The sequence below is a fragment of the Syngnathoides biaculeatus genome, chromosome 19, assembly GCF_019802595.1.
Source record: "Syngnathoides biaculeatus isolate LvHL_M chromosome 19, ASM1980259v1, whole genome shotgun sequence".
Taxonomy (NCBI): Eukaryota; Metazoa; Chordata; class Actinopteri; order Syngnathiformes; family Syngnathidae; genus Syngnathoides; species Syngnathoides biaculeatus.
In genome coordinates this window covers 8,838,415-8,861,948 of record NC_084658.1, presented here as the reverse complement: position 1 = coordinate 8,861,948, position 23,534 = coordinate 8,838,415, and the positions used below count along the sequence as shown (strand labels likewise).

Genomic DNA, 23,534 nt, shown 5'->3' with positions numbered 1-23,534 from the left:
AGGAAAATTAATTACAAACGTTATTGCTAATTAGACTTAACCCTTCATCAGAAATAAAATGTTTTTTTTTCTTGTTGCAAGTCCAATTTCTTTGACATATTGCGTCAAAAATAATAGCACTATTTTTTTTATCTTTAAAGGGGTTTTATTTTTAACAAGAAAGCTACTGAACAGAAACAATTTTCGTACTTTTTTAACTACCTACATAATGCAGGCATATTTTTATACCAAATATTTCAAGGGGAAAAAAAATTAAACTTGGTCTGGAAGTTAAACATTGAGGACAAAAATTTAACCTACAAAATAATGACCTTGCAAAGCATTGCAATTATGAGAGATTAAATCAAATTGAGGATGTATTGTATGTATTTGACAACCAAAAGGTAAAGTTATATATTCATCTCATATCATTATTTCTTTTAAAAATATATTTTGTTTGTATACTCAATATCCAGTAAAATGTATATTGTAAAGTATGTTTTCACTTTCCAGATATTTTCCCAGTGTAGTACTCCAAACATGAGCTGCTTTATTTTTGAATAAAGTATGAGATAATTCTCCCATAAACTTGGTCTAAAAAAAAAAAAAAGATTTTACTGTATGCCTATTATTGTATTGCCTTACACAACGAAGTAACAACTTTTCTGTAGTTCGAAAACATTGGAATAAGAAACAAGACAATTCTTTGATGGTAGCTCCCATTGAAATCTTTATACTTCAGATTCTTTGAATGATTTGTCACATAACTGCTGTCCACCTGGTACAGTAGAAACAGATCTAATATAAATATTCTAACAGTAAAACCGCAGATCCTGCACAATGGCACTGTATGTACACTATACAGAGACAACTTAGCAAAACGTATACAATCTGTGTGAGCAGTGTTAGATAATTATCACATTTAATAATATCATTCAGCTCGTCTCCAGAACATAAAACTACCCTGAAGAGTCATATTTTTAGTAGCTTCTGAAAACAGATTGTTCACTTGTGCTGTTTCATAAGAAGGAAGAACGATACAAAATGCAGTAGGGGTAAAAAGTTATTTGTTAGTTACTTGTTGTTTTCCTCAGTGGTATCAGAGTCGAAGTTTATTACAGGCACCACAGGTCAGGACAATGGCAGTGAATAAAGTAAAAACATGACCTCTGCAGTACGTCTCTGAGTTGAAATGGGTGCGAGAGTCCATCTCCTTGAGTATGCATGCTTCATTCGACCCAAATGCAACAATGAGGCAATGCATGAATATTGCTTCAAGTGAATGTCTGAGATAGATGAGCAACTCGGAAGTTTTAAGTTCTCCACACCTGTCAAAGTGTCAAATGGAAGTTTAACACTGATTTTCCTTGACACTTTTGGCTCACGAAGCAGGAATGCCGGGTGAATGGCTTTTAGCTAAATCAACACTGTGTAAAATGCAGAAAACAAGAAGGAGGTGCTGATATGTAGAATGGAATGTGTAGTCCTACACAGCCTTGTGTAGTATGGAATTGGGAATGAGCAGGGGAAAAAAAATAACAATATACTGGAAGAGAACTTTAGAATTTAAAACTGGTTGTGAACTTGGAAAAATAAGATGAGAAATGAAAGAGGTTGTTTAAAATGACAGGAATGTAGCCATGCTGCTACTTTCGTATTGTCCAATCCCTTCCGACGTCACTGGTCACACATGCTGCATTTTAACTTAACTTTTGCACTTTTTTCATTTTGTTGCACTCACACACTTCATCTCCGTTCCGCTCAGCCCGTTCCAGTTCAGTGCAGTGTTATTTACAACAACTAGAGGTGCAATCTCGCTTTGTAAAAGTGCCAGATTGTGTTTGTGTGCCCCATCCGGCAAACAGACCCACATATCCACAGGACAGATGCTTGCCTAGTTTGCCTGAGAACCAGGCAGAGTCAGCTGACAGGTATCACTCCCACGGTGCTGCTGGCGGCCATTGTTAGGAAATGATGGCTGGACACCACCGCACAACCGACAGGTTGTCAGCACTCACTGACCGCTTCTTTGCTAGCTTCTTCAGGTCCTTGTATTTGTCATCGCACAACCTGGATATAGCCTGAAGGTTAAAAACAAAAGAAAAATGAGGGAGAGGGAAAACAAAACACATTGCAACATTTAAAAATGCAAAATACTGTCTGTGACTGGTGTCAAACTCAAGGCCTCATTACATCTCCTCATCAAAAACATCAACTGCATTGTGTTTGGGAACATTCATATATATACAAACATAACATACAGTATATGTATTGTATTTTGGTCTTCTCCTTTCATGTTTATATTTCTGATGTTGGTCCTTCTTTTTAATTAAATGTCACAAAGCAACAAAAAACAAAAGCTTGATTTTTTTTATGGTGACTGAAATGAAATATCAGCTCAGTATCAAGATTCAGACATCTTTCTTTATCCATGGTAGGGCATTTAAGTATGGTGGTGTGATGCACTACGCTAGTTTGAACTTGATAGAGGAGCTGTTCACATTAGGAGTTGTGGAATAATACTGTATGTATGCATGTCTTTCTCTGAACTACACTCATTGAGTATTCAGTATTAGCAGCCACTGCTCACCTCCAGTTTCTGTGCCTTGTCCCTGCTGAGGGGCTCAAGAGGAAAGCTGAGGTTGTTAGCCTCTGCCAGGGACCGTAGGTCAAAGTAATACTTGGCGTAGACACTGGACGGCACGTTGATGTTGAATTGCAGCAGCTCCAAAAACTGGCGCTCCAGTTCGTTCCTTGGTTGAAAATTAAAAGAGCTGATTAAATGAAAACAACCGCGTCCATTTACTTCTTTGATTCCGTCCATTTAAGTTATATTGTTACACGGATTTCAGCTTGATTTTTCACTTCGATAGCCACCCCCACTCGTTCACAGTGGTATAGCAACACACTGACTAAATTTAGCCATGGTGAAAACCAAACTCTGCCTAACAATTCTAACTGTGGCAATCATCCAGCTATTCTGGTCCGGGTGTATTTATTTTACAATGCAAGGCGAGGGTGGATGTGGTTGTCTCCATCTGTTAGGGTCTCTGGGGAATGGAAATTGATCTCCCCAGGAAATCTGGACTCAAATGTTCAGTCACTGTCATCTGCTACCTGAGATTGCAGCAGACCTCGAAAAAGACACACACAGATGGACACATGCACTTCTGGCTCATCGTACAGGCAGGCTGCCAAAACAGGTGGATTACAGTCATGGCTGAGGGATTTCTGAGGCCAAGGACAGGTTCACAGAACTAACGGTGCAGACAAGTGTGAATACAGCAGGGGTTAAAGGTCAGAGTAGTGGCAACATATTTACGGTATCATGTTCATTCTCAGAATACACTGACAAGATTACCACCAATGAAGACATGGAATAGAGGTCAACATATGTGCTGGTTCTCAAGGTGCTTGTCACTAAGGAGATCCAGAACTTCATATATAGTCCCTTTGGCCACCGACGAACATTGTACAGTTGAGTTTATCTTGCAATTTCCGTTGTCCAGTAGGGTTGTGAAAATACTATAATAGCTGACCTACACCATATGACCTTATGAAACCCTCTTGCTGGGTATCATTTTAGGATTTGGCCATTAAATTAAGCAAAAGTGCAGGAATAGTAATGGCTGTCAAATATTGTAATGCTAACTTGTGTATTTCTTAATACAGTATTTAACCATCATCATGTCTTACGCCAGTGTGTGTGTGTGTGTGTGTGTGTGTGTGTGTGTGTCTGTGTATGTGCTTGCTGAGAGCAGCAGAGTGCAGCTGCAAACAAGCCAGCTTACCACTTCAATTTTCAATGAAGTACTAGGAATTATGGTAAAACACTTTTGAGACAGAAACAAGCAAGAAGGCAAATATCATTGCCTTCACTTTCAAAGTATTTTACTTTTTTCCCATTAGTCATCACTCAATTTCAAATATGTGCGTTCATCTGAGATGACATGCTGTGGCGACCCCAAAAGGGACAAGCCGAAAGAAACTGCTGAGTCATCACTCAATTTCTGTCAGTTACTAATGTTACCAGTGATGCAGCATTAGCATTTTATGATGAAATCCTTTTGAAAACTGTATATATGTGACCATCACTAACTGTAAATTTTCATAAGCATAAATAAACGCACAAAAAAACAATTCCCTTTATCTCTCAACCATTCCAGTTTTTGCAGTTACTAAATTATCTAAGGGTAGCTTTCATCAAGTTTCAGTAACATTTAAGAATAAAAAGTCTTTCTAAAATTTGTATGCATGAAAATGAGTTTTGATAGAGTGATATCATTCGAAGATTTCAGTCTGGGTACTTAATAGACTATCCCAGGATAGCACCTAGGAGGTTTTTTTTTTTTTTCACATCTTCCTCAAAAATTTCCATGCACACTAATTTCAATTTAGACTACAATAACATATTATGAAGTGAAATATTTTCATATCACTCACATGTCCTCCACAGTGATATCCTTGAGAATTTGGCAGTAGTCCACATTCCACACAGCCTGGTCATCCCAGACTTTGGATGCCAGGAGGATGGCTCCTAAAACAATACGCTTCCAGTTGGCGGGACAAATGTCAATCTCAGCATAGGTCAGGAGCCTCTCCAAGTACACCTTTTGACAAATATAAACATGAATATTAATTATTGCATTGTTTTTAAGGTCGGCATTGTTTTCTTAAGTCATGTGTCCCCATAATGATAGAGAATGATTGTAATCAAAGAAAATTTTGGGGTTACAATACTTTTTTTCTTTCTTTTTTTTTTACAATACTGTTTGCTTATGAATTAAATAACCTCTGACTTTGAAATATAAAATGTGTATTTTCTGTGCCGCAAGAAGCAAGATTGTGAAGTGTCTTGAGGCAGTGCAATATGTTAGAAGCTATCTCGGCAAGGAAGTAGATGAAATTTATAGTGCAATTCATGCGTGGTACCAAATATTTTATACAACCTCCAATGATGAGAGTAGCATTATATGTTGTGTTTTAGCAAAAGAAGATGGAGAAACTAAACAAAAGTCAAAAGTCATTTTGAATAATGGCACTCATTTATGTTTTTCTATAAGCAAAAGGGAAAAATACTATTAAAATCTGATTTTTGCCCGGTGGGGAGACTGTCTAAGAATTTTTTTTCAACCCTTGGAACTTCCAATAAGACTCAAGAATAGGAAATAAAAACATTATAATACAAAATATTTTCTCAGGAAATATAAAATATTCCCACAGGGGTTGATTTTTTATATCAGTTCAGTGACTAAAACACTGTATCCTAGCTTTAACCCTACTTTTGGTAAATAGCGTTTTACAAAATCTGATTAAATCAAATAGAAATTCCTATATACAGTTCAGTGGTGGTGGTGCTATCACAGATACACTGTATATGCAATTTCACACATTTGTCAGCCATATTGAGCCCACACCTTTGAGCCTCGAGAGACATGGGTGACAATGTGAAAACAACTTTCTCGGCAGATAAGTCGGGTAAAGTGGACAAACGTACAAAACCCCTTTTCAAATTTCCCAATAAAATGTCCCTTTGCAATAAAAGCTAACATCCAGCACATTGCATACAAACTATTGAGGGAAGGAGAATTTAATAATGAATGCAATAACAAAAGGTAATGCAAGGTACAACATACCTCACTCAAACCTCCCTCTAAATGTCAGGACAAAAACCTACACACCTTTACAGCACGTGCACTCACCAATGTGACAATGGCACACTCGGCCGTGAGCTGTGCGGCACTGAATAAGGTCCTTACAAAGCGATAAATCTGCTTTTGCTCAGGATCGTGCTTGTCGTAGTCAGGAGGAACTTCGGACTTCTGCAGTGACAGTGTAAAGGACATCAGGTGATAATAATAATTACTTGCATGACTATTATTTAATTATTATAATGAAAAAAAACTTGTATGATGCATTTTTTTTCTCTTAAATATTTTTTATAGCTTGTGTAATGTACATTTACATAATTTACTACAAAAAAATTTTTCTCTTGTCAAATAAAGCATGCATTCACACAAACTGCTTGTTGTCTAGATTCAAAGCCAAAACCATATTTTAAATACCCTTCATGACCATAAACTGTATGTGAATGAAAAGTCTTAGCATCCCATGTTAGTTAGATCCAGTCAGTTGCAGAGTGGTATATCAAAATTTTGTCTTTTAAGAAATAACATTTTAGTTTTCAGACTCCAAAACAATACCCCTCACTTCACTGTTTAACAGCTTTTCAATAATTTGAATACACTGTACATGCAGCTGTTCTCTCACCGACAGTGGATGAAGCTTCTCATCGAATATGTCTAACAACATTCTTCCGTCGACCTCTCTGGAATAACAGACAGCAAGAACATCAAACTGGCATTCATTCATTTAACATTTGCCTCGTGTACTACGAGTTCAATAATCCATGAATGGACCTTTTAGCTGGACTTTGTACTTCAGATCTGCCAAAATTCATCCAGCCATCCACCTATCCATCCATTTTCTTAGCCACTTTTCCTCACAAGGGTCGCGGGAGTGCTGGAGCCTATCCCAGCTGTCATTGGGCAGGAGGCAGGGTACAACCTGAACTGGTTGCCAGCCAATTGCAGGGCACATGGAGACAGACACAAGTTGCACTCACAATCACACCTAGGGGCAATTTAGAGTGTCCAATAATTGTTGTATGTTTTTGGGTCGTGGGAGGAAACCGGAGTGCCCGGGGAATACCCACGCAGGCACGGAGAGAACATGCAAACTCCACACAGGTGAGGCCTGGATTTGAACGCTGGTCCTAAGAATAGTGAAACCAACACTCTAATGAGTTGTACCACCGCGCTGCCAATCATCTCCCACAAAATCAAGTTATAATCATAAAACAAGAGAGAATTTGCAAGTTTGCGTTCTTAACTTTAGCACTGATATGAGTCAGGAATGTGCACACTTTTAAAAGACAGAATCGCATGAAAGAGTTTCTTACCTGTTCCTTATGTGATAGAATATTGCAAGGGCTACGCTGGAAAAACAAAAGACCATTAACTTACAAGTAAATGTATAAAACACATACACATAATGGCATGTGAAAAAATGTAAAGTGACTAAAGAAAATCCAGTTACCATTTAATGGTGTATTTAAGGTTGGGCTGGCTGACAGTGCTGTCATCAAGGAATATGGTAGAACATGAGCTGTACTTCCTTCTTAACGGGCCTGGATGATGCTGTTGTGATACAAAAAAGGAAAAAAGGATGCGCATATCTAATTCTCAGTTTTTTCATTTTGGACCACAGTCAGAAGAGGGGATACAACGACAACAGTTATGGAGAATGTTGAAATACAATTTAGAAACAGTCGAGCGTTGAATCATATCGTAATACAATGGAATTATTGTGGTACAACTTGGCCATATAGTGATATAATGACACCAAATGGTGGACGGTTTACATGATCTATGATAGAGAACACAGAGGATGTGTAGTTAAAATAATGGAGACATCACGGGACAATGGTCAGATTTTAGTTAGGTTTACCTTGCTCTCCGAAATGTGTGTGAACTTGCAAAAAAAAATAAAATAAGACAACAATTACCATTTTCACACGATGTACCACAACCCTTAGAAACATTTACCTGTCAATTTAATTATTTAATCATGATCCGATTTTGAGAGAAAACTCCCTTAAAATTTTATACACGAGTTGTTTTTTATTCCCCCCCAGCATACTCACATGGTTGATGTAAAGGCTCTTCCTCTTTTCTCGAACTGCAAGGAAAGATATGGAATAGGTTAACAAAGATGGTCACCTAAAAGCAGTACCATACCCTAACCAACAGAGGGGAGCATTGATCCAAGGTTTCTCAGTCTTTTTTTCTTCAAACGTACTGACCGGCACTGCATGTCAAAATCAACACTTACTATACAATAAATAATGCAAGCTGTCTTATTAAACAGGATTTTACATTACAATGCAAGATCGCAATGATTGACTTTTTCTCTCAACTTTAGTAAAAAGATATGTGAACATAAGTGCAAACTCCTGATTTTTATTTGTAGCTTTAACAAGATTTTTTTTTTTTTACATATTGAAAGACTGTTGTGCTTACCGACTGAAACTCTCACACACACAAACACACACACACACTTTTCTTGAATCTCTCTTGCATTCATCATATTCAAATGTTAAGATGGCATCGACCTGCCAAAATGACTAAAAATAAATCAATTAAGTCATTAATAGTGGGGTGGGGGGAATGCTGAAATTACTGAAATACAGTACTAAGGCTTAGTAGCAGTATTGACATAAATTGAATCTGTTGGATGTATTGAGGTAAACCTTTGACACCAGTGGAGCTTCTTTGTTTTTTCACCTTTGATTTTCTTGTGTAAAAAGACAAGTACACTATTTCAAAAGCAAAATGTGCTTTCCCAATTCTAAAATCAGTCACACGGGTTACTTTTGACAGGGGTTGAATCAGAAGTAACGGCAACGCTAAAAAGGGCAAGGAAGTAAAAATTGCTCATTCTAGTGACCAAAATATGTTGTCTAAAATCTCTGCAGCCCTATTCAGAAAACATCATCTCATAGACAAAACATGCAGACCATTACAAAACACACACACACACACACACACACACACACAAAGTTGCTGCGAAGACACGCCATAAAAAAGCGGTATTTTGCATTCCAAGCACAAAAAACAGTTGACAAGAAGAAGCACAGTGAGCACGACACCACCTGCCGTTGGTGAACAGACAAAGCCGTGCCCTTACCTCGCTTGCTGTGGACAGCAACTGTAAAGACAAAAGTCCAAGTTGTCGCCTTGTTTGTCTTAACATGCACAAAATTAAGTTAAGAGATGCTTTTTGTTTTCTTTACTATATTTTTGTCTTAATTTTTCCTCCTTTCTCTAGCAAATGGGAGACTTTGAGACGAGATATTGATGAGGTTAATAAAAGACCATTGCATCAAATTAGATTTTGTATCCCAGCAGACAAGCTTTTCCACAGTGTCTGCAAATGGAACAATATTAAGGCTCTTATAATTACATTAAGCAGATTACCATACGTCTCTACTGAATTTCACCTAAAAAGAACTTCATCACATTTCAGGGGATATTTCTGCCACTGCGAAAAAAAAAGCTATCCAAGGTTATCAAACTGTTTCATTGTTTAAACAAAAAAAAAAAAGTGATGAGGACTGCTGAGGATGTTCGTGTACCGGTAGTTAAGTATACTTTTTTTATAACTCCATACCTAAAAATGTACATCATTGCCCCCCCCAAAAATGACTAATAATAAACGAGGACAATTGTTGAGGACTTGCCAATACATACGTCTAAATTTTTTTGTCATGGAGTTTTCATTTCATTTGTCATGGAATTACAAAACACAGACAAAAGTGGGTCACTCGTGCAGCAAAACGCACCATCAGTCTGGGACTTGCTAAGGAAGATGGTGCTGGCCCGTGGATGGTCAGAGGGATTATACTCCATCGGCAGATCTGAAAATAGAAGAGAGAATATTAGCCTGGCCTCGCTTTGAATGCATTCTTCATATTAAAAGTGTCAATCAGAGTTTTGGCACAATGAAAACACTACACTTTGGAAGGGAAACTTTCACTGCAGGGTAAAAAGGTGGATCAGTGGCTTGAGGGGTTAAGCCCTGGTCTAATGGACTTACTGTACCTGAAAGGAGAAACAATCAGTCAGACCAGATGGCTTCGACACCATATTGTAAACAACGGCTTGTAAAAATCAATCCTCTTGAGCAAACAGCAGAAAGTTGTACTGTAGATTTTCTCTGTATCATGAGCCTCACAATCACACCTAAACTGCAATGTCATATCACATTTTTTGCGATTGTATGCTTCAGTTAAACCATGAAGATTTAATATCTGGTACAAAATCAATACAGGCACAGCAAGAAACAATGAAGGTATGGACCTCATCCAATTCTCAGAGGTTGCGGAAAACACCAAACAGTGTAAACCGGACACATTGGAAACAGCTTTCTGGTTCCTCAGATGATGTCAGTGAAACAGGAAAGGTCAGACACACTTGAAGGTCAGAAGGAAATCAGCATGAAAAGGGTGCACAACTTCATACAAGAATACAAAGTTGGTAAAACTGAGAAAGAAAGCATAAAAAAATGAGCGATGACTTTAAAACCCACTGGCCGAGATTGGTTTGAAGAGAGTATTGGACAAAAATGACAACGCGAATGCTGACAATAACTGTGGCGTTCAGTAAATCCAAAATCACACAGCCTCTTTGGGTACACAGCAGGTTATGCATCCAAGACATAGCTATTGTGTGAAACCCTTTTGAACTCCCGTCTTTTTGTGTTCGAGAGCCACTTGAAGAGCCTCAAAGGAAACATCGAGAGCTACACACTGACTAATGTAGGAGGAAGTGACACACTATGTTGTGTATGGGAAGAAGCAACAAGCACTAAAAGAGGGTTAAATGATGTTCACATCTGTTGGAAGGAGGGGATTACTGAATCAAATCAGTCACGAATAACTGAAACATTGTACTGAATTTGCAAATCAACGGCTGCATTCTTTCAGACAGGAAATGACTCTCCTCATATACTGGTGTCAGTGACCTTTGGTGTGGCTCTACTCCCTTTCGTTTTCTTCCAACCTCCAACTTGGGGAGGACAAAAAAAGCGTCCAACTTCCTGCGTTTCAAGAACCGGAGAGGATATGAATTTCTGGGGTGGTAGAAACATATTGCAGCAAATACAAATGGTCGTAAAACTAGAAGCAATTACTTGTAAGCCGTACTTCAACTCCAAAGACCGTATTTTCTGGGACATTGGTCAACTTTTGGTTTGGTCATATCTACAATACACTTTTCCCAAGACAGTAAGAAATAATGAGTATCAGTGCCAGAGTCAAACTGTCACCATCATAAAATGCTGATGACCAGTAAATTTACAAAAAAATAAATAAATCAAAAGTTACAATAACTTCATGCAAGAAGGACTAAATGCAACTCACTCTCTAACATCCATTCAGTTTTTACTGCATTGTTATTTTTCGCTTAGTCATATTGTAGACTAGTGACCTCACAGACAAAACAATGTCGATGTCGATTTTCACTGAGCTAAAGCCCCACAAGAGGCTCTAAAAACCAAGAAGTAAATCTTGCAAGATATGTAAAGGTATCCCCTGATGTCATGCATGACAGTGAATCAACCGCGAGACTTTTTGGGCCTGACTTTTCCCAAATCTTTTGGTCAGATTCTAAATTATATAATCTCAAAGGCCTTTCACTTCAGCAGTTCTACTGTTTTACAAAAACAGTTTTCAGTTTTCAGAAGCAAAAACAACATATTGGTTCTCTTGCTTCAGATGAAACAAGAAAACATGTTGGGGGGAATGTATTGGGGAAGCACGTTAAAAAGATCAGAAAACACCTCTCTTCTGTGAGATTTGACAGGAACGTGGAGATGAGAAATAACACCCCACACAAGTAGATTTGCCGGTATAGCGCTGCACCGTGTCTTTTTATAAGTGGAGTCAGTCCATTAAGGAGAAAAGACCTCAAGACGTAGAACAATGGACTTTTCCGACTGGCGATCTTGAGCTCCGCTGCCTTAGCTTACAGTTATCATGTCCAACAAGCTTCCAAAACGGCGACTGAACAGAACATGTTTGAAGTTGATTCTCGATTCCATATTCCAGATGATATTGGGCTATATTTTTTCCCCAAATGCGTCAGACTTGTCCAAGAGAGTTCTACAGAGAGGTCTCAGCTATTTCACACAAGGATATGTACACAGAATTAAGGTTATGGACGGAGCAGGACACAATGTCAGAGTCACAGCGAAACGTTGGCGATCGATGCAAAAACGCTTGACGCCTCACAAACTTCATATTGAAATCCAACAGGATAAAATAGTGGAATTGTACTGCAAGTGTAAAGCAGGGCGAGTACTTTTTACCTGGAAAGATCATGAGTAATATCATTGTAGCCTTGACAGGTGTACATTATGCAAATAACTGGGTGTATTCATTTGACTTTGCTCATAATTAAACCCAGTGCTCTGTCTCAAAAGTCTAATGTGATACAAATCGGCAAATAGACACTTCTCTTGGATGACATCATGCATTTACGTATCACTAACCCGACTCCTCGGCATAAAACATTACACACTTGATTTGGCAGGTCAGTGATACTCTAACAAAGTGAAAGTTGTTCTCCTGCGATGTATAAAGCACTGATAATAATTAAATCAACCTCAGAGAAGATACTTCTCCCTTACCTTCGAACATATAGCCTTGTGTTTGTTGATATTGTTCACATTTAGTTGTACGTGCGCTCTTCCGCAAGCCTTAATCCATCATAGACACTTCGTCAACTGTGTTTTAGGCTTTGGAAAATTAATCAACTTCGCCCCTTGTAACCTAGCAGGATATCAAGTGCCTCAGAGGACCATTTTCTTCGTAATGTTAACTTTTCAAGCGCACGCTACTGACAACCAGCATTGCTTGTGGGGCAATATGGCGAGAGGGGCGTGTCAAGGCAGGGGTTAAGACAATGCGGCTATCTGATTGGCTATTATTGTACAAGTCATTGACAGGTTGGTAAGGTCCATTAAGGTAGGCTTCACAAAATGGACAAAGTTAAAATTCCCTATTATCCTTCACTGAGAATAATGATACATTTCCACTCACCAGAATTGGCCATGTATACCAATGTGATGATGTGGAACCGAGCTGTTGATTACTTTTAAATTTGATGGATGGGTAAAATTGGATGTAAGAGGATGTAATAACTCTGTCACAGTGGTAAAAAGTAGAATGAAAGAGCGTATTGGACACAGGCAGTAAATACTGTTCTACTGTTGCTCTAGGTTGTTTATAAGTCCAGGTTGTTTCTCGATCATGTCAGATGAGATTATAGTAGACAGCAGGTGAGCTTTTATCTGATACAGTATACAGTGTACCTGACACGAGAATTTGTGACTCACCGAATTACATGACACGGCATGGCATGATAATTTATAATTTTGTTTGTTGTCAGTTGTGTCTTGGGGTAATTGAGGCAATATGGAGTGCATTCTTTGAAACGGGCCTAGGTATTGGTGAATCTGTCTCAACTAGTTTGCGTTCTAAATGACAGCATTGTTCAAATGGTAGCAGCCAGAAGAAGTGTACTGAAGAATTTACAAGGTATTAAACATACCATGCAACACAGAGAAGACAGTCATCATCAAATGGAAAAAATATGACAGAACAGTTACATTTGCAAGAACTTAAAGCTCCAAAATTGACACAACAATAAAGGAAAAACTAATCAGGAAGGCTGGCTGCTAAGAGGCCGACAGCAACAGCAAAGTTTGGTCCGGTTAGTGAATGTGACAACCTTCTCTCATCTTATTCATTTGACTGGACTATGGGTTAGGTAGGAGGAGACAGAAACCATTCATGGCAGACTACATTTTGGAAAAAAAAAAAAGACTTGAAATCTCACAAAAGCATGCAGGAATATGTATATGTACACATTCCAAAATGTTGGTGCGAACAAAAAGTTTTGTTTCAGCTGGAACTATTGGTTTAGTAAAGGTGGAGGGAGACATGAACAATTCCAAAATACCCATTAGTCTAAGCACAAAAACTTCAGGGCTACTGCAAGAAAAAAAAAGCCAGGAAAAAACCATTAGAACATCTGAACTTTTGAGGTTGAATCAGAGGCACCTCAAATAGTGTGCTGAATTCCATTTGAGAGAAGTTTCAATGTTATTGGTTAATTCTGAACACAGCCAATCCTCAAATTACAAGAGGATGTGCACACATACACCCACATGAGCTAAGCTACTTCCCTCTGCCTTCCTGATCTTACAGACCATAATTTTTGATACTGGAACATAAGCAGTGGTGGAATATATTCTCATAGATTGTAGTTCATATAATCAAAAATTACTGACCTTGGAAGCTTTTTCCCCCCTCAAACTCAATGACGACAGACTTTCCACTTTTCCCCATTGCTTCCTTGTTTTCACTCCCTAAAATGTATTTTCACATCCTCTTATAATGTGATCTTTTCGTTTTTCTTCAAAAATTATGGTTCTTCAAAAATTGGGTTTCTTTATAAGATGCTTTTTATTTGTCCAAGATCTATTTTTAGCCACAGTTTTGCACATGTATTTTTAATTTCAGACCTCCTCCTCAGTGTTCCTCAGCAAAATCCTATTGCCTTTACAACTTCTCCAAGTGTTTGAGATATTTGTTGACTGATTATATCCACTGTGTTACTAGGTATCTTAAACTGTGCATAAATATCAAACATTCACAAATTTCCTTTTTATAGTTTTAGTAATTGGATTGGATGAGAATCCTTTGGAAAATTAATATTAATTAATACTAAACTGACCTTCTGCTGCAGTGTTATATGCTCAGTTTCTCAGTGACTGATAAGTAAGATGGATGCTGCAACTGAAAGCATACATGTTTCCACCACACAAGGAGCAGGGGTAATGACAGAGGGTTCACTGCTAAGGATGTGTAGGGGTTGCATACTCAGTGGCAAGTCGAGGGTAGTCATTTATTCTGCATCCAACAGAGTCACAAACCCGCCCTCCTATTTTCACTACCGTCTCATCCCCACATCTTCTCACTGTAACTAGGCAACGCTGGCTTGAGACTCAGATGGTGGAGGCAGGACGTTCAAAGGATTTTGCTGTCTTTAAATCTGCCTCGCCCCCCTGTTTCACTCTACTAATTGCTGCTGAGCCTGATAGAAGAGTGACACTGGCACACATAATAGCATTGCTGAAACAACGAACACCAGCAGTGCAGCATATCTAATGTACACCTTTCTAATGAATAACAAAAGTAGGGATTTTCACTGGGGAGTGATCGGCAAAACATCCTACAAAAAGATTTTGTGAAAACAAAGGTAAACAGGTGGATGTAGTTGCTTTACGAACAGACACATTAGAAACACCGAACATAAGAAGACCAAGCATGGAATTCAGTGACACCAATTACATCAATTACATAGAATCTAAAAAAAATAAAGCAGGGGGGTGGGGAGTATGCAGCCACAGCTGGGTGGACAGCCAGCTGTGTCCCACTGACATGACATAGAGGAGTGAGATAGATTATAGTGTAAGGAACTGGGGGGAATATTAAGAAATAAATCTTTTAAAATGGGAATTTTAAGAATTTGCAAGAATTTACTATGTATGCTTAATTCAGACTTACAGTATGATTCTCCCATAATCAATTGTTTAATTGTAACAGTAGGAGTTGCAAAGTTAACCACGATACTAATTACGCCATGAATATCGATGACACAATTATCAATAAAGGAGGGAAAACATCTCTCTCTCTCTCTCTCTCTCTCTCTCTCTCTCGAGAGAGAGAGATCTCTCTCTCTCTCTCTCTCTCTCTCTCTCTCTCTCTCTCTCTCTCTCTCTCTCTCTCTCTCTCTCTCTCTCTCTCTCTCTCTCTCTCTCTCTCTCTCTCTCCTCTCTCTCTCTCTCTCTCTCTCTCTCTCTCTCTCTCTCTCTCTCTCTCTCTCTATATATATATATATACTAGGCTCAGTCTCACAAATCGGAATTTTTGGGGCCGATCACAATCACAAAGTTAAAAAAAATGTTCACTTGAAAAGTTGAATTGTCATTAAAAAAAAAACAATGCCAACAATGTATTTAATACAAATACAAAATGAAACAGCCATCACATGACAACTTCAAATATTTTGCTTCAAAAAATATACAGTATATAAACATACTGTGCTTGTCTCTATTTTTAATGAGAGTAGAAATAAAATCACAATTCGGGGTGGCAGAATAATTGATTCATGCACTGGACACGTGCAAATGACCGAAACTGTCCCAACGCTGCCTCAATATGACCCAGAAAAAAACATATGGGGGGAAAATGCCCATCAATTCAGGGTGAATAATAATCAAGCGCATTGAATCGTAAGGCTATGAATCACATTGAAGTTGTGAGGGGTCTTGATATAGCTAATTTTTTACACAGAATGTATAATGCTCAAGTATTGCCTGAATAAAGAAATCAGGTTTGTTCCTAGTTTAATGGTTTCTCAACTCACCGTCACTATTTATGCAATGAGTCGCACTCATGATAGAATGTGAGATTTTAAAACAACTGTATAAACCACATTTTTCGTCTTGTACAAAGAGCAGACCTCCTCCAATTTATAGCGTATGCTAGCAGGCAAGACAATTGCTTTCTCATTCCTTTCTTTTAGTCTCTCGGGGAGATTCATGCATTATTAATAAGTCTGCTTTGCCGTGGACATGGTACGGACTGCCTCCTTATGAAACAAAAAAATGTTATTACTGACAAAATATGATTGTTTTAACTTGAGGAAGTGTCCCTTCCATGTTAGTCTAAACATGATTGGTGAAAACTTTGTGTCAGTGCGAACATGATTTCTTTTGTGACATTGGCCAACTTAAGCGATTAAGGTGGGCCCCCGTGTATTCATTCCTTCTCTCCACATGGCCCTGGGTTAAGGTTGCAACCTTATAATCTTGTCGTGAACCTGTATTTATATGACGCTTTGTGTAATACATGTGTTGAAACGAAATTTTCATGAGATTGCCATGCAAATGAGCATTTCCATTTTGTAAAAAAAATAATGAAAATAAACAGTAAGCCAGCTTTGGCCACAGATGTTAGCCCACAATTGCTGTGGCAGTGTAAGGCTGTGATTGCACATGTCCTGTCAGCTGCCAGATGTTGACAGTAGCATTAAACATTGTGAAGCCCTGATTCAGACATTCCTGAGAAACCAATGGCAATAAATCATCAGAATAAAAGTGAAAAATCTGCTGGTGATCATTTCAACTGAGAGAGGCACATTAGATTCAAGACACAAAAAAATGTGGACATACAGTGAACCCCTGCTTTTTTGCGTTCAACTATTCACAAATCATTCATTTATCTTGTGGAATATATCCTTTGCAGAATTTGGGCATATTTTTGGCTCTTTCTGCAACATCCTAAACTGCCATAAAATGACGCCAAAGCCCTGGCAGAAAAAAGGAAGGCAGCAATTGGTGTCAAGGAAGTATGGGTAAGTGATACATTTGTTCTCTTCATCTTGGTATGAGGGGAAGGAGCAACACTTTACCCAAGTTTTCAGCGGAAGAGTATCATTGCCGCTTCTATTGCTCTGCTGAGTGGCTATCAAAAAGCTCAAGCTAATACATAACAGAGGCCTCGTTATTTTCGACAATTGCTATTTTTACACATTGCGAAGGTGATATAGACACCAGCATCCTTCCACTCCTGCTGCATCTTTTTGAAAATCAAATCATCTGTAAGTAAACCTTTCAATTTAACAAGGTTGTAAAATGGATTTTGAGCGTTTAGGAGGCGTAGTCTGGGGTAGAGGCAATGTTTTAACAATTAATATAGGCAATTATAAACATTTCTCAGGGGCATCAATTACATTTTGCTCCATCCCCAGGGTGTAGACGCCAGGCGCTGCCAGGGTTTACTGTATTTATGCCTGACAGTGTTTTAGTTATTATTTGCCAGCTGCATTCATGCATGAACGTAGAAACAACAACATGCTTGGGCACCCTCTACTGTATACAGAGTACGGGTAAGTTGTGACAGGAAAACAGAGTGGTTTGTCTAGTTTGACTAGAAAATATCCATCTAATGTTTCACTAATACAGGTTTTATGATAGCAACAGTCGGACCCTAAAAGTGAGTGATTAAATTTCTCGTTTGACTGTCTTGGGGAATATTTTCAATTGTTGAATCTCGGAAATTCTACTAAAAACACAATTTCAAAGGACAAATATGGAATGCTTTATAATGATCACAGTACGTGAAACTATGTTTAATCTACAGTATCGTTTCATTAATAGTGAAAATCAACTTTACCTCAATGAGTGCATATTTATTAATTTAAAATCTCACCCAACTCTCACCTCACCAAGTCAAACGATAACCCACGTAGAGTACATTGTACATGTAGGTCAATCCGTCTGGAACTTGTACTTTGGAGACTCCCCAGGCTCATCAACCAGGCATAAATAATCCATGCCCAGATTTCAATTAGCCTGCTAGAAAGACTCGTCAATATGTTCATATGTGCGCTCCACAAATTAACTACACCACCATAAAGGCAGAGAGGAATGTTGGTGCCTGGAGCAATTGCTCATTTACAGATGTAAGTCTTGACTAAAATCCAGTCATCGAGAAATTATTCCGTTTCATCATGTACAGTACAGCTCTATCCTTGGAAAAGTGAGTCGCTGGAATTTATGTTGACTGGGATGCCATACTAAATAGCAATTTTAAGTTATGGCTTGGAAACCCAGTCAATCAAATGTTAGAATTTTCATTTTGGGATTTTGCGCTCATGTTTGTCTTATTTTCTATACCGCTGGTCCTTATAAGGGTTAAGTGTGAGCTGCAGCCTACACCAGCTGACTTTGGTCAAGAGTCCACCTTGGGCTGGGAGCCAGTCATGGTCATGCACACTTTAGATTTATTAATCTAATTAACATTACATGTATGTTTTGGGAAAGTGCCGGGCGAATACAAAGCCCGCGGATTCCACAATACATCAGGTATCAGCGGCCTATTAGTAGTTTATGGCTCACTTTTATGCTGCTGGCATTTGGCCAATACTCATTCATAAACTACCAGAAGTGACTTCCAAGCAACAGTAGAGAAAGAGAGCCATTGAGGTGGCAGGCTGTGTAGTGTTGTTTCAGATGATGTCTTGAAAATATTTTTGGAATAAATATACAGCAGATTTAAGGAAACAGTACATTATGAACCTTTGTGGTGATAAAGGTCATACAATATAAACTCTCCATTAGACCTGCACATTGGCAGTGGCAAACCAGTTTGGGGGAGTGATAGTATTAGAACCTGACAAGAAGTGTGATATGCTGTGAAGCACAAGCTATGCAGCTGACCACAAAAAGTCATAAATGGGAATAAACCACTAGTCGTCACCAGAGTCAGGAATTATGTATCATTGGCTGTAGTTAGTTCAATAATGAGGAAACAAGGGAACATATAGGCAGAGGGTGACTGCTTGAGCAAATCAGGTTTACAGTCGTGCTGATTTGTGCTAAGGATCATTTATACTTGGGATGAGCGAGCGTGCTTTGTTTCTTGCGTCATCAGTGTCAGCAGTTTTCATGAATGATTTTCTTTTTCCAATCACATGCTAGTTTCAGCGGGCGCAAAAACAAGCGCTTTTTTGTGTATTGACACAACGACTGAAAAACGACACTCAAAGGGTGCAAAACTTCACAAAGGCCCCACAATCTGTTACAAATGAATAACTGGATTTATGTGCTACTTTCCGTTGAAAAAATCTTCCACTTAAAATCTGCACAATACATTGGTTTACTCTGCAAGTCTGTGTTGATGGTGGGCCATTAATACTTGTACTTAAACTAGTTTCTAACACAATAATTCCAAGCCAGGGTGCCGTGGCACACTCGTGTGTGTGTGTGAGAGAGCAACAAGGAATGACATGGAAAATTATCTGATTTCACTCAATCTTTTTTTAAATTATTAATTATAAATATATCTTTGTACATAATTCCATGCAACAACATATAATCATAGCCAGAACAATTATTGTGCTGTGAAAACGTATTGGCAAAGATAATAAACTTAACTACTTACAACTGAAATAAAATTTACCTTCCTAACACTTTGCTGAATAAAGATTCATGTTTAAAGGCAAATATGGCTTCCTCCACTTTCTGCTTCATGTGAATTTGTGATTTGTGAACATATCACGTTACTGATCTTCAAATAACTGCTTTAAAAAAAGGAATCTTTTCAGTTCAGGGGCGGCTCTATTCGAGTCGGATACAGAGCCACGCCACAATCTGAAAAAGATTGCCTTAGCACTTTTAACAAAGAGCTATGATTGTTCACCAAAGATAAAGTTGATATATAAAATATCTATAATTGCTTGATTGATTGTTTTTAATGTACTTAAATTGAAGTTGAAGTGACCTTTTGATTTTTCTGTGTGGGGCCCTCAAATGCAACAGTTTAGATACACTTGTCCACATACTCCGTAACATGTGGTATGCTTTGGATAATTAAGTTCTTTTTGTTCCCCATACCGTAGTTTCTTGGGCAAAGGGAAATGAATTATATAGCAGTTCTTGAAACAATCATAAAATGAAGTCTGTGAGTTTTTGTAATCCCGATAATTTACAAACAAGAAAAACACAACAACACAAATGGCTGTGATTAATGACATTTTTTCTTGGTATGAAAATAAAAATGGTTCATTGATTATTGGGTTTTATCTGGTTTTTATTTAATCTTGCTCATGTTGTGAAACCCGCACTTCCTCTTATCAAGGAAGGACATCTATCTCAAAGGGCACAATTCTTTTTTGAGCAAATTACATCACAAGCATTACCACCAAGATTAACCCTCCAGTCATTATTCACTATTATATCACTGAAATAAAGGATTTTAACACCTTCTTGTGGGAGAACCAGAGACGTAGGCCGCTGCACACCGTTATATACACCAGAACGCAATTAATTTGGAAAATTGCAAGAAAATACAGCTAGCAACTCAGACAGACATGGAAATTAGATGACTGGCCTTCACTGCAACAAATAAACTGCGAACACCAGTGTTCTTAGGCAGAAATAACACTTTGAGGCACAACATAAACTTAGTGTTATTTCTTAATGAATCAGAAACAAACAACATGGCACAGCTGTCGAGGAAGAAGCTAATTGCCCTGGCTGCTGTAGGTATGTTATATTAATACAAAGACAGGAAACAGGAAGAGATTCCGTGGCTCATGATATGTTTTTTAGCAACCGCCAGCTACATATGAAATCTAAATATACTGATTTTAAAATATACTTTTAGCAGAACTTCTTAATTCTTAGTTGACTGTAAATTCCTAAAAGAAAAAAAAAAAATCAAACTGCTAACACTAAATTACAAACAAGCTTGTCATGGTACTAATATAGCATCTGAGGCTAACTCCAGCTTGATTACAGTAGTAACATTATCTTAGCATTGTTTGTTGACACTGGACAGTGTTTTCTGTAACTATTTATCACGATTGCACACAGTCCATTCACTTTCCCGTTGTTGTGACTGCACCAGGAAGTTAAAGGAAAACTGATTCTCATTACTGGTCAGATCTCTATTTTTTTTTCGTAAAAGATACGCATATTTTTAACATTTCATGTTAGTAAAGACATTTTAATAATTCTGCAAGTTCAAATTTAGACTTGCATCCACTGCATTCCGTGTAGGACCACGTTGGGTAGCAACATGGCAGAAACCAATGAGTTCTAGCTCAAGGAATGCAACATAATTAGATGCAAGAATGAGCCAGAGAAGAAACTACTACAGAACTGACTCCAGTTACACTCACTGTTCACATAAAGCTGAGAGAATATACTGCGTGACCGTATTGTTGTGCACCTTTTTTGTATGCGTTGCTGCACTGTGTGTTTTAAAGTGGTAGTTGTTTAAAAGTTTACAATTGCCTTGACATCTCGGCTAATTGTCAGTAGCCCATCGATTAGGATTTGCATTATCAAAGCATTCTAAATGGTCACGTGGTGTCTCATTTGGTCACCCACAAAGTTATCAGATTATTCACATTAATTAATGAACAGTAGTGTCATCTTGGGTTATGGGCTGTGTATACAAAGATGTTTTAATACCTATTACAGCATCTTGAAGACACAGGAAGCTGATTGATAGCTGATGTGCAGCCACGGTACATGACAACTGGAAACCTACTGCACTTTATATCAGAATGGGAATACATTTAATTTAGTAATAACTTGTTGTATTTGATATTTGATACAAACAAACCAAATGTAAATCTTACATGATGTTATAACTTAAACACTTGATATCCCCATTACTTTTGGTAACATTTAATCTCTTAAATAGACCTATATCATATACAAATAATATATGGGTGTAAGCCTTATTGTATGCAAATAGACGTCACCTATGGAGATAATTTGCAACCTTATTGGAATTTCTCGATGCTGTAAATTGTGGTGGCTGCCAAAGAAGCCGACAGGACTTACTGCTGTCACGAATGTATGGGTTCTTCGCACAAATGTTGCAATCTAAATAAGTCACCAGGACAAGTGAAGACGTATCAGCATCTTCTTACCGTCCAAATTTTCTCTGTCGCTGATGTGCTGGAGGTTGCAGCCCGTATCCTCCCGGCTCAGCTCGGGCTCCGGCCGATAGGGCTCCAGTCTGGAGTGGTTGTTCCGCCGGTGTTTGGGGCTCGACGCCACGCAGCAAGAAGGTGTATTCCCCATGGCCAATTTGGGCAATCAACGCGAGTCGCTGGACACAACTTTTGCTTCTTGGTAAGGGGAAGAGGAAAGGGATGGGCGGCAATGCAAAGAGACACCACCACAAACTGGCTCCGTTATCCGCTCGCGTTACACGCCCTTTCCCCGGCCTAGGATACGCTTAGCTGATGACTCCGAGCCATTTAAATGCGGCTAAAATGCTAAATTAAGCTAAGAGAGGTGACGAGCAGGCCAGCGCCCTTTCCAAAGCTTCAAGCGAGGGCAGATATGTGCCTCCATGTAAGACACTTAGCTTTCTGTCTGACGACTCCCTTCGTCTTGTTATTCCAGATTGAGCGTCCCCTCCTCTTTTTCACCAAATCATTTTATTACGCTCTTGCGACCCAAGCGAGCTGGAACACATGTCACTTTTGCTCGTTCGGCAAATATTTGTCTCGCTATCGATGCTACATGGTAGCCAATAATATGTGAACATCAGTGGCTTCCTCCGCTGCCGTGTTGCTCTCAGACGCATCGGGGATGTTTCCCCTTCTGTCCCAATATACATCTGATATACGTAGACACACCCTCGGCGCTGAATCGTACGGCACAGATGCCGCCATGTTGAATGTGTTAAAGTGAAGTTTACATTAGGTTTATAAAAAATCGGACGTAGTTTATGAAAAAAAAAAAACGTTTGTTCATAAAGTTTTCGGACTTTGTGTCTAATGCAGTGAACGTCCGCATATAGACGAAACGCGTAGTGGGAACCCGAAATATCTGTCACAAAGTAAGGGTTGGTGCTAGTCTTTCTCTATACAGTGGCATTAATACTTGCTAAATTCATATAAAATTCTGTACACCCACACGTCACATGCACAGTTCAAGATATGATTATTATAGAGACAGAATAAATATTTCAATATTTTCAATTTATCATCACAGATTAGTGTTACACATGATGTTTGTAGTAAACACGGGAGAAAATAGAAACTATGTTTGGAGATCATTTATATCCTGAACAAAAAAGGAGTAAACACTTTTAATCGTCACATTAACGTTTTATACCCTCGTGACTGTTTCAGAAATCCCCGCGTGTATGTGTCGGGGGCATTAATTTCGTGCATTTTGTAGAATATCGCATTATGAAGTTCGGTCATTGGCTTGCATTATTTTACAAGAAGCTTAGAGACATTCAATATGGCGGACGTCCCACGTATTCTACAAACGGGTCAAATCGCGAGAGAAAAGGTCTGGGTCCTCCCCAACTACTTCAGATTGTCCTC

At 38.5% G+C, this 23,534-nt stretch overlaps 1 protein-coding gene across 2 annotated transcripts; it reads right to left on the bottom strand.

Annotated features, from left to right (window-relative positions):
* Positions 1–681: 681 nt before the first annotated feature.
* ccny (cyclin Y) lies at positions 682–22,853 on the bottom strand. Of its 2 annotated transcripts, XM_061805274.1 has the most exons (11): positions 22,119–22,853; positions 9,383–9,457; positions 8,728–8,748; positions 7,685–7,719; positions 7,078–7,178; positions 6,941–6,976; positions 6,250–6,307; positions 5,682–5,801; positions 4,423–4,589; positions 2,570–2,732; positions 682–2,060 (listed from the first exon to the last, which is right to left on the bottom strand). In XM_061805274.1, the coding sequence occupies exons 1-11, from the start codon at positions 22,270–22,272 to the stop codon at positions 1,944–1,946; spliced, it is 1,047 nt and encodes a 348-aa protein (XP_061661258.1). In that variant the 5' UTR covers positions 22,273–22,853; the 3' UTR covers positions 682–1,943. The 2 variants fall into 2 exon arrangements, with proteins under 2 accessions (XP_061661258.1, XP_061661259.1); XM_061805275.1 differs by lacking the exon at positions 8,728–8,748 and having other exon boundaries at positions 22,119–22,847.
* Between the last annotated feature and the right edge of the window lie 681 nt (positions 22,854–23,534).